Consider the following 12,836-nt stretch of genomic DNA (forward strand, 5'->3'; position numbering starts at 1 on the left):
ACAAAAAACTAATTTCTATAATCAATACAAATAACAGATACATTTATTTCGAGGAAAACTACTTTGTTTAAATGTAAGAGTAACAAATAATAACGACTTCTTCATCACCCAAATCTTGATACCATCAATAATTAATTGACAAACTTCCACAGCATTAATAATTAGTGAACTGCCTAATTAACCAGAAATAAAATTCGCAATTTTATGTAATCATATGGGTATGATTGGATGCAGAGGTATGGGTTGGTCCATGGCCTAGACAGACAACCACTGCCAGAGTTGGGATTCCCTGCCGCCCCCCCCCCTCCTCGTCTCACCCCTCCGCCAACTGCAGAAGTCTACGTCGTGTAACGAGAGTGACAATCTGTTGACGTACTTTGCGGTGGGTGGTACGTCATCCACAGCTCCAAAAGTGGTTATCTGTCTACACGAGATTATGCCAAACTACACAGACGACGAAGAACTTCATAGAGACCAAGTTCCTGTGATATCAACCATAGAAATGAACCCTAACATCAAGATTGTGAGGGGATTAGGAATAATGGGCCAGCCAGAAGATGGTTTGTACTTGGGTGGTGTAAAAGCCAACAGTGACTCCACGAACTATTAAGAGAGCGGTGGTTTAACGAAATCTTCAAGAACATTCAACGTCACCATCACAACCACCAACGTCATCAACAGTCGCCTCAACATTATCGCGTGGGTGACATCAAGGAAGGAAATCGTGAAAGATGTGCTAAAATTTAGAAATATTTCCTGTTTTACCGAACATTCCAGTGGACATGATAGTCGGGGACTCTTTAATTGAAGCAGAATTAACCAGCACGAAATTCCAAGGACAGACATTAAAACTATTCGTAATGCAAAGAATAAAATGGGGAACGCACTTGTTAGTATAGCTGACTATTTTACGACATCATAGGGTAATTATAAATACATTAAATTAATAACTTCTGGCAAATCAGGGCAAGTGTGTGCTGTGTTGATGTTAACACTGTTTACTTGGCAAGTGGCATCTTTAAAACTAACAGGAAGAAAAGAGACCCATATTTCTCATTCATTTGTCGCCGACAAATTACCTTTTACGTGTGAATTAAGTCACTGATGCCTCATCATTTAACGAGCGATCCAATGGAACTGATTATCACATAGATTAAGGATATTTGTGAATGTATCATACAGACAAAGGCAGGTGAAGATAATGTGATACTCAAGGTAGTGGATCACAGAGTAAATTTTTGTCGACAATTTTCAACGTGGTTATAGCGATGGAAGTGTCAGTACCCGCTCCGATGCCTCTGGACTTCAGTATCACGGTGAAGTCCCGGCAGGACCCATCGCCCTCGAGTCCGGCGGCCAGCGGGCTTGTCCTTCCCGCCAGCGTCGCCTCGTCCAGCGCCGGACTCCTAAAACTGCTCAAAGAAACGGGGGTTGCGCGATCCGGAGGGGCTACATCCTCTGGAGAATCGAGCAGCGCTTTCAGGGTCGTCACCCCCAAAGGAAAATGTGAAGGTACACAGTTATTTTATATAAATAATCCTCTAAATACGTAGTTTACAATCATCACGTCAGCCACGATAATATAAAGTAATTAGTACAGCCAAAATCGATGGATTTTGAGACGTATCCTTAAAATGTAGATCAGCTACAGTCTAGACATCACGTAGCGTAGAGCCAGTAGGCTACTGAACACAAGATAAAGTACTGTGGTCTAATTGAAGGTCTAGACCCTACTGTTCTTGTACGAAGGGTTCATAAGAATAATCAGTCGGCTCTTCCTGTATGAATCGATGTAAATATTTCGAATGTTACAAATGCTGGGCGCGTTATTGCTGAGTTGACTTGTAGAGAAAGCAAATAGGCTACATTAACCAAGTCGGTGATAAATAGTGTAATCAGTTTGATTATTAAGATTAAACGATTAGAATAGAAAAAAAACAGAATAACGGCGACAAAACAAGGATGAGAAGCAGCGGTAACCATTACGAACCTACAGGCCTCTAACCACAATGGCTTTATTAGGTAACGGAAGATTAATTTATAAGTCCCTATCATTGATTTGCGCTATGTTATGACAGTGGAATCAGATAATATAAATAATTAACATGTTCTTCAAGTCATAAATATTTATGTTGCTTCGCAATTCCAAGAGCCAGTTAAAACACAGGCTACTTCTGGCACAAACGTTTAGTCTGCTCAATCCACAATATCCTTTTTTGTAGCAGGCCTACAACTTCGCAATCAGCTGAAGACCAACCTCAGTTCTGCTGAAGGATAAACTCTATCTTTTTAATTTCTATCGCATTTTAACACTTTGCACATAGTTTATAATTAGAAGTAAGGAGAAACACGTTGATTCTCATAACATGATTCTTATTTAAGCAGCCGCTTACGAAAATTATTCCTCATACCCGAGAATTAGACTACATTGATAGTGCCACTTAACTTTAAAAATTGTATTAGACAATCCGACAGGCTACATAAATTTATTTACGTACAAAAAAAAATACCAACTTCTTTCCTCACGTGGAGACACGAACTCAGGGCTATTAATACAACTATTTCCCTTTAGCTGACAATCAAGAAAAGGGTTTTATGTGTTTATGTCATATGATATTCTCTTTCACACGCAAATGCTTCGAGTCAAGTAACTACCTGATCATAAGTGCTATTTCAAATCATAAATGCAGATTAAAATGAGTCGCTTGTGACATCACAATGGAATATTAATTACTGTCAAAGTAATGAAACTCGTGCAGAACTGTTCCGCCTGGCTGTCAGCGATGTTACAACTACGCAGCAGCTAAAATCCAGCTTCAAATTATGACCGCAGTAACACTGACTGGCAGGTATTTTATGTAATGAGTCTCTGTCATATATAAAGATATTTTAGTATTAATATTAATGATGACACTGGAAATGTGTATTGTAATGAATTGAAATAAAACAAAGAAAAACACCGAACGACAATTATTTATTCACATTAAGAACACAGAGCATCTCAGTATAGACCTATATTGAAGTCTAGTCGATGAAATATTCTTATCAAACGTGATGGGTATAGGAAATGGAGATGAAAGACTTTTGATACAGAATTAAGTACTTTGTATTATAAGTAATAAGTACTGTTTCCTTGAGTTGTTGGCATTTACTCATCTGATCAAGAAACTGACTGTCTCTCTGCAGTCTGAAGTTCTGTTACGTACATTATTTAAGGAAATTATCAGAATAATCATGAAGCACACTATTATTCTAAGATTAATTTCAATTTTATCCATTACATATGCTTGGTAAATGGAAGTAAATGGTTGTAATGCCAAAAACTGCGTTTGTAAACTTGCTTTAAACTAGAACAGGACTCTTAAAGAAAAAATGCATCCAGTAGAAACTAATTCATTTTTAAATGGAATGGCCATTATAAACAAAATTGTACCCATATGTTCTGCTTAGGAATTAAGATATTTATTAAGACGAAGTGCTTTTAAATTTAACGTCAACACAGTTTCCATAAATAAATGCAGAATATCTGCTCATATTAGTAATGAATATTCCAACAATATGAAATTAGGAAAACCTAAAAATACAGATGGGCCTATCTCGAAAAAATAATTAACGCTGATGCAGTACCTGGTGTCTGATGTGAGGATATGAAATTATTGCGAAGAGCGTGAGCCAGGGTCTAGAAGTCATTCAAATTTTAAAATAAAAATCTAAGCCAAATTTAGCTAATTTCTAGAGCTATTTAAAAATAAAATTAATATTTTTTAAACTTCAACTTCTACATCTTTATGCTGTTACATTATATCCAGAGAACACCTAAGAGGCACACACCTACTAAAAATACCATAGCCCAATATAACTAAACTCTATTGAATAGTTCAGTCACTGAAGAAGTGCTACAGCGAACGGACAGTGTCTTACGGGCTCAGGTGTGAAAATAGCTGAAATCGTGACTCAACGACCTACCCTTCACGATCATAGTAGGCCCACTTAGGCACCTACAACCGGTTACGCATAGCCTATAAACAAATCAGAGAAGGGCAAGTGAATTCTTTAATACTGGATATTTGTACCTATTAATTAGAAACGGCGGCAACCAGAAATGTAATAATAAATACCATTGTATAGTAATATTTTAGACTCTTCTTGATGAAAATATAAGTCCATGGCCACTTTATCTGGCAATGATTATCCATAAAATTTTGTCAGTTATATTAAACAACTTTTATTATATTTTACACTGAGGCTATTAGATTGTAGCACAGCAATTTTCAGTTTTCATTTACCAGAGACCTATCTTCAAGATGTAATAGTCCCTCAGATATACCGCTGAATAGCCTATTCATTATATCAATACCGAATATTTCATATAACTTATAGGGTATCAAAGAGGTCGTGAGTTCAATCTCGATGCAGACACAGGCTAATCGGAATTAGGTTCTTTTGTGGTTTCATTTGTCGCTCCTGGATAATACCACGAACGCTTCCATGCAAGTTTTTTCCAATTCATTATCCACTAATCATTATATATTACATATTCTAAGATACTGACATTGAACAGTTTTTTAATAAAATTTGATAGTAGATTTTTTACTAAAATTTATCAGAACACTTAAATTTTGGCTCAAAGAGGTTGAAAATAACTGACAATTTCGTTAAGATCTGCATGCACGCATCTCCAGCGTTAATTCGGGTGTGACACACTTAATATTTATCAGAACTAAAATATTTATGGACATAGGTTTTAGAGAAAAAAAAGTATTTTATATCTAATAAATTCTCTCCATAGATCATTCAGTTATCGATATAACCAAACAAAGATTTTTATACTTTGTCTAATGGCACTAAGGAAAGTAAATGCCCCAGAATTATTACGCTATGTTTCAGTACTTTATGACAATGATAAAAATTGCTACAGATTTTTTGCGACATCGCCAGTTCCAGAGGACTGAGGCACAAAATGTGTGAGGACTATACAAAATATAGGTCACTAAATACCTATGAACCTGGAAATTATCTTACTAGAAGCAGATTTCAACGGTTCCTTCGGCTTGTAAAGACACAGTCTGCAGCAAGCGTGTTATAATAGGTAATAAGAAATAGGTATTTCACCTATGATTTAAAGTTTTCACGACGGTAAAGATATCTGTTATTCTGGGTTGTGACGCCGTGTGGACTTATAGGTAAATACCAACGTTTCGGGGTAGATGCAGGCAGGATGTTCCTTCAAGTCCACAAGGCGTCATAACCCAGATTATTGCAAACGGGGCGCGGTGGAAAATAGGCCTATTCGGACAGGAAATACTTCAGTAAAGACAGAGTACAGGAATTCTAACAAGGAAATTCCTAACTATACCCATCAATAAACAGACCTATTACAATGGAGATTAGATCAAGAATGCTAAGGTAGGTTTGGCATGTAACATGCGTACCGGAAATGTGAAATGCACTAAAATGTAAGTTGAGAGACAGAGAAACCAGTTGGGGGAGGCAAGCGGAAAGGGGGTGGAGGAATGGCGACATTAAAACGGATATTAAAGAAACTTGAACAGGAATATGTCAGGATTTGGGATAGGTCGGGATAGCCAGGGACGGCTTTTAAAAACAGTGTTATGTGACTTCTGATTCGTTAAAAGGTAGGGAATTTATTGATCACTTAATTTACCTGTTTGCTTCTTAACAAAAACCAGATTCCACGAATTTTAAATTTTTGACAAGATGATCACAAACACAAAATAACATAAGTAATACACCGGAATAAGACTCCGTGCATTATCCGATTTAACAATTTAATGTTAATTAATACTGGAATTAAATAGCCTAATTGTTGCCGCTTATATACAACTAATGTTTTTAGACTGTTGGATACGGCAGACATTTGATCGCCACATTTCCGTGTGACTAAAATACAAGGCAAATACTGATTTATAATCTGAAATTAAATTGAAACTTGAATGTTTTCCGATATCAGCTAAAGAAATGTTGATATGGTTAGAGTTTGCCTGTGATTTTCCATTCATTTGTCGTGGAGACTAAACAAGGCAATGATCAATCATAACAGATACGATTCAACTGCCAGCAAAGCAATAACAACCTCGCCGACTATCTGCCATTACTCAAAATAACTGCAATATGTCAGATTAATATTAAACATGATTTGATTTATTCCAATAATTGCTGTGAATAGTCTATCTTCATTGATTTTACAACCTACGTATTGCAAAAATTGTTCATGCGTGTTACTTCTAAACCTGTTTGAATATTTTTATATAATACTCCGGCCCGTTTATAAACTAAGCAAAACAGCTCTAAATGCCTTTGTAAATTGCATGAAAATTCATTAATGCAAGTTCCATCAAATGTCTTTACTCAAATTGAGAGATTTGTTCGTTTTGGTCAGAATGCAGTCAACACATTTCAAAAAAGAATTACGCTTAGTTTTGAAACAGAGACGTAAAGAACAAATGAAATATGAAGGAAGACGATTGTCTTCTGGGTTGCAGCCCCGTGCAGTCTCATATAAATTTAACGACGTTTCAGAGATCCTTATATAGCTCTTAGCCGTGAGAAACTCAAATCCTGCTAAATTTAGAAAATTAGATTTTGCCAACTTCACATAGCAGTATATGTAAAGTCGACAAGCGCTTATATAATGTGTGACACATTCTGAAATCAGTAAGGTAAATTAGGCCTAAAATTAACTTCGGATTTCATATGAATTAAATCAATTACATTATATGAGATACAATATGAACATTGAGTAGTTGGCGTTCTGCTTACAAGGAAGCAAGGGGTACAAATTTTTGTTGCAAGTTCACATATAAGATCTGAGCTGGGCTAATGCTTCTAGAGAAGAACACGTCCTACCACACTAAATTCATATCAACTGTTTTCATTAACCTCTCAGCAAGAAATAGGACTTACCATAAGAAGACAGTTGGGAATAATGCATCTGATGTCTCTTTTAATAAAATATATAAATGATTGCAGTGGCAACATGTCTTTACAGAAATGAAACATAGGCAATTTACTATTACCATAGCTTTAGAGAGATACAATTTCTGACAGAAATTACATGCTGACCTCTCTCGAAGAACATAAATTTCGATTACTGTCAACAAGAAAGAATATTTAATTTAGGAAATAAAATCATTACCTTTTGAAAATAATGGACTGGACGTTGATAGAAGGCGGTAACAGATGACAATCTGTAATCTTAAACTGATTTACAAAGCGACAGAAAGAAGAAACATTAGTAGAGCTAAAACGGATACTAATCCGAATGAACTGCAGCCTTAAATCCGTACTTTAACACAAATCAGCCAATTTTCAACACGATGGAACAAAGTACGTAGTACTTTGGCTTAATTCTAATTCCGAAAACAAAATAACGAAGCTAAAAACCTGAAGGACATTCTACATAAAACGAACATTGCAATTTCATAATGAATTTCATGACGAGAACACTTTTGAATAAAATTACCTACTTAATATATTTTTACCCCTTGAAGACAGAGGATAAAAACTTTTCAGCCCATAATGTTTAGTTTACGCATCATTTAGGCCTATTCAGTATCCAAGGTGAGAAGAAACAGTCAGTACATGTTTATTCAGCTGGTTTTCATGTTTATTAACAAAGCGTTAGAGAAAATATAGGATGTTATACTGATTACATTGAGCGATTGCTTTCTCCTGCCTTCATTATTTGTTCTTTGCTGTATCCAGAATAAATGAAATGAAGCAATGGCGCTGTTCTCTGTAAGAGTGACGTACTGCATGATACTGGATTACAAGTGTCTCCAGGGTAAAAGGGTGGGGGAGGGAATACAAAGTAATTTATGCTTTCGGATTAAGATTCAGTTCATTAACCACTTGAATGCATTCCGGGGAACGAGGAGTGTCGCCGTGGCTGTGGAAAAAGAAAACAGCTGTGCTACTTCTCAGTAGTTACATACAGAAGGCGTGCGTCAGGCAGATATAGGCTTATTTATACTGATAGGACCACAAGAGGACATTTGTCGCGGCAAACTATCTTTAGGTTGAAAGAAAGATAGAAATAGTCAGTAAAAACCTGAAAACTAGCTACCTTCAACGTTATAATAAATACACACTGAGGTCCAGGAGGTCAGTAACAGGTGATAAATCATAGCAGCAAGCACCTCTGAAACGTCAGTAAATTTCTACCAAACTACACGGAGCAACAACCGGGATTATAGTCATCTTCATACTCACTGCCGTAAGAACCTGAAAATCCCTGGGCCCTTAACAAGAGTTGGCCTACTACCTATTGTTAATATAGCATTTAGGTAATGAAAGTTTGTAATCCGATAATGCAATGAAATTTAGCTTGTAGGTTAACGTAGCAGACAAGTCAGCTGACCGTCATCATACGATCAAATCTCTGTTGGGCGAGAACTGTTATTGCTTCCATTTGTAGAACGCTACAAAGTGTCATTATTATTAACATTGTAATCATTATAACTATCTTTTTTGTTGGTGATTAAATATATTACTTTTTGGGGGAAGAAAATATTGGCTATGTTAAGTCTGTCATTCTTAATTACTGACTTACAAAGATTCAAAAAACAATAGAGTCACACTAATATCGTATTTATGGTTAATAATTCAATTCAATTCATTTATTTAAGTGCTTGACAACAGCCAGATAAGGTCAATAACAGTCAAGCAGTGAGCAACAGAACAGGATGAAATATAATAATATAATAACATTAATTCAATTCAATTCAAATAATACTGGGAACGACCCGTTCTTCAAGTGCCTGAGCACTGCGGGTCCCAACTTTTCGTTGGCTTTGATCTATAGACATTCGGTAGGACTGCTTGAACGAGAATTCAAATAATAATAATAACAATTACTATTATTATTGCCTTCATTACCACTAATTCGCTTTTTAAACTGTGTTGAAATAATTACGTTACAGATTTGTTATTAGGTATCCTGCATAAACTCTAACTCAACTCAAGTCAAATATGTGTAGCTAAAATCAAAAATTCAGTCTACAAATAATGTAAACTATAAGAAAGAATATTTATCCTCAACTTACACATGAAAATAATAGTCTATACTTCTGTAAATGCTGGTGATTAGGTATGGCATCATTAAATTAGCGTCCTATAAACGAAACGATTTGACTTACATATGTTTCTAATATTTACCGCCGCGGCAACGCGAGGTGATAGGCCTACCATAAATACTATTTAGTTCGCTTTATACATTAAGCGACGAAACAGCTTTGACCATAAATGACTTTATGGAATACCGTGTGTCACCCAGCAACAAAGGCGACAGAAGAAGACACCGAGGGTTAAGGATCTTTTATTTTTAAGGCTACTGGTTAAAGACATTAGTTAAGACGAATAGCGCTTCTCAGATTTATACATACGACAGGCACACACGCACACTGAACGTTACAGGATATAGAAAACCAATGTTTTTATCGTTTTCTTATTATTTAAGAAAAATAAAAAATGTATACAGATATGTTAATGTCTCGTCGTCAGAATGCAGGATAAAAACATAAGCACAGCTGTTAATAATTCAAAAATATAATTGAATTAAAGTATTTTGTGCCGACAATAACATATACAATTTATGTAGGATTTGAGGTTTTCACAATGGTGAGTCTGAAGATTTCTGTCTTCTGGGTTGTTGCGTTGTGTAGTCTGGTAGATGTTTACCAACGTTTCGGAGGTCATACTGCCTCCGTCATCAGGTCGAAGAATGTGCCAATCGATTAGATTAATCAAAATTTAGGTTTAGAGTAAATTTGGGAAACATTTTCTACTACTCAGTTTAGGATATTACATCTTTCCGTCTAGTATTTAATAAAAACTCAATGATGTAAATATACAAAACTACAATTTCACCTGTTGCTTTGTATGACTGTGACCGGAATTTGGTCTCTTTCATGAAGGAAGAAACGCAGGTTGAGGACACTTTAGAATAGATGGAGTAAATTTGATAATGAATAGCTTCATACGTTGTTGTATCCCGATGTCTTAAGTTTGCGAAAGGCTCATTTTGGGCATTAATCGCCCCCCCCCCCCCATCCCAGACATACAACGTTCTTGTGTGCCGGACGCATGTACAGGTTAAATGTGACTTGACATGTGTGTAACAGATGTCTTTGAGTAGCATGCAGACAATCAGGCACTGAGATTGCGGTAATGCCTCAAAACACTTGCACAGATTCCAGCAGCTGGAATCTACAAGAAATAAACTTGACATTGGACCAAACTGTCCAGACACGACATCTGCTCTTCAGATCCGTCGTCATTATGTTTTTCTTAATGTAACTTGATGTTTGTAAGAATCCGACTGAAGTTACATGGACGAACATGCCAGCAGGATGTGTAATTTTAGTTACAATTCAATAACGGATATTATTAAAAGAAATTTTCCATACGCTCTTGAAAAGAAACATTCGATATTTGTATTAGTTACACGTAATCAAGCACAATCAAAAGACGTAATTTTGACCTCAGCAAAAGAAAAGTTTATAGGTTAGTACTGATTATTCTCTGGGTATTTCTCAACCCAACTACAAATATACCGGAATCAATAATTAGGCGAGGAGCTTAAAAATGCAGGTATTAAAGGTTTTATCGATTAATCCGTTATAATATCTTCATACCTCAAAGGATGATTAAAAATAAAATCCCTCACGTCACATACAACGTAAAAAATAAATAGAGGACTATTTATTCATGTGTCAGAAAAGCTGGGCAGAAATTTGATAAGATTTCAGGTTCTCACGGTAGCGAGTAAAAAGATGACTGTCTTCTGGGATGTTTCATAGTGTTGTCTGATAGACGTTCGCCGACAGCATCCCATATGACAGAAATTTTAACAATTTTCTTGTTTATCTTTCACTCTATGATATGTCAAGAGCAATCCAAGGCATAGACCACAAACTAACTCCATGGAAGCGAATAGTCGTTCAGATGATCAAAGAATTCTCCTATGGGCCCGAAGGTTAATTACCATGTACATAACTGCCCATCATTGGACCATATTCTGCGCCAGATTAATCCAGTCCATATCCGAACACTTTATTTCTATTAGATCTATTATAATATTACCCACCATTTTAACCTACGCCTGTCCTCAAAATAATCTATTCTTGTCAGGATTTAAAGTTAAATTTTCCATGCATTTTTATCTTTTTCATACCTGATACATGCTCTGTCCATCTTATCGTACTTTACTTTAATCTCTGGTGAGGAATAAAAATTATGAGACCGGCCACGGAAATTTAAACTGAAAGAAAAATATGCAGAAGAGAAAGGAAATGACGAAAATTTACATTTAAAAATAAATAAAAATAGTTACAGCGCCATAGTGTGTTGAGAAGGTTATTTGGGCCTAGGAGAGAAGACGATGGGGCATGGAGAAAACTGCATAATAATGAGCTTAAACATCTGTACTCCTCCCCCAATATTGTCAGGGTGATTAAGTTGAGAAGAATGAAATGGGCGGGGAATGTGGCATGCATGGATGGGACAAGAGGTGTGCACCGGGTATTGGTCGGGAAGCCTGAAGGGAAGAGACCTCTGGGGAGACCTAGACGTAGATGGGAGGATAATATCAAGCAGGATCTGTGTGATAGGACTTGAAGGAGGTTGGATTTTGTTGGCCCAGGACAGGGTCCGGTGGGGCTTTGGTTAATTCGGTGATGAACCTTCGGTTTCGGTGAGCCACCTAATTAGTTAGGTAGTTACAGCGTCTTTCTGGGCAACAAGAAATCGAGTTTGGTACCAACTGAAGCATTTTGCATGGAGTTAAAGATGATACATTGTACTTAACTGGGTATCAAATTATTCTACGCTTTCATGGTGTTTAATTGTTGACGTGGATTCTGCGCTTGGGTGCTGGCACCATACAGCTTCTTTCCGACGTTTCAGAGAACCACACTTCCTCTATTATCAGGGCTGAAGTGAGATCCTGTGAAGTCAGCAACAAGCCAACTTCTACACTGCGCCACGACCCCAAAGCAGGATCCACATCAATTATCTTTTTCCACAAACAGATAATTAATATACTAAGAGAAGTATCTGTGCATCAGTGGTTGTCAGCATGGCGTTCTTACAGCAGATAATGTATTGTATTTCTGTTTTTGGCTTGTGTCCCGGGCAGAGTCAGCGTCGCGATGTGTTATTGTGTCTGATTCCCTACTTACAGTCCTACACTTGTAACATTCCCACATTATAACTCAGTCAGCAGTTGCTAGTTTCTGCTCCATTTGTTTGCAGCAAGAGAAATTGGTGAGTCACACGTGTTTGGCTCTTAATTTGCCGCTAGGCACGGAAATTCAAAACCGCACGTAAAAAAAGAATTTATGTTTATTCATGACTAAGTAATTTCGTATTTATGAAAGAATAACAAATTCCCCAGCCATGAGTAATGACAGTTGTATGCGTACGTTTTCGAATGCACTGAAAAATCTCAATTTAAAACAACTTCTACATATAGCAAGAAAAACTAAGTCTACTGCGAGAGAATTAAAGATACTTTGATAATGAACATAATAACAGAAGTAATTTGCGTGGTTGCAAACAAATACTTAAACAAAGAAACCACTTATTATTATTATTATTATTATTATTATTATTATTCAGTCTGTTTTCTATTGTTTTGAAACACGTTTCCGTACCGTGGCTGCATTAATTATACACGCAGGCATGATAAGGGAAAGGAAGCATGCAGAAGTTTGGTAGGGAAACGTTCTTGAAACCCATCTGCTTAGAAAGACGACATAGAAATCTGTTAATATAAAATTAATCAAAAAGATATAGACAGTGTACATGGGTCTTAA

The 12,836-nt window shown here is 36.4% G+C and overlaps 2 protein-coding genes across 3 annotated transcripts in view; one reads left to right on the forward strand and one right to left on the reverse strand.

Moving 5' to 3' along the window:
- The window catches only part of LOC147873178 (uncharacterized), a 300,974-nt gene that overhangs the window by 23,116 nt on the left and 265,022 nt on the right, over nt 1–12,836 (reverse strand). The gene's annotated exons all lie outside the window — the stretch shown is intronic.
- The window catches only part of LOC110827142 (uncharacterized), a 95,491-nt gene continuing 82,984 nt past the window's right edge, over nt 330–12,836 (forward strand). The window contains exon 1 of one of the 2 annotated variants that reach the window (XM_087353206.1): nt 330–1,512. In XM_087353206.1, the coding sequence (XP_087209332.1) occupies nt 1,269–1,512 (244 nt within the window). In that variant the 5' untranslated portion in view covers nt 330–1,268. The remainder of the gene's footprint in view (nt 1,513–12,836) is intronic. The other variant, XM_087353207.1, reaches the window with a different exon arrangement.

This window comes from Zootermopsis nevadensis, unplaced genomic scaffold (assembly GCF_977971745.1).
Source record: "Zootermopsis nevadensis isolate Lab colony 2312 unplaced genomic scaffold, Znev_1.0 Znev_ptg000021l, whole genome shotgun sequence".
Classification (NCBI taxonomy): domain Eukaryota; kingdom Metazoa; phylum Arthropoda; class Insecta; order Blattodea; family Termopsidae; genus Zootermopsis; species Zootermopsis nevadensis.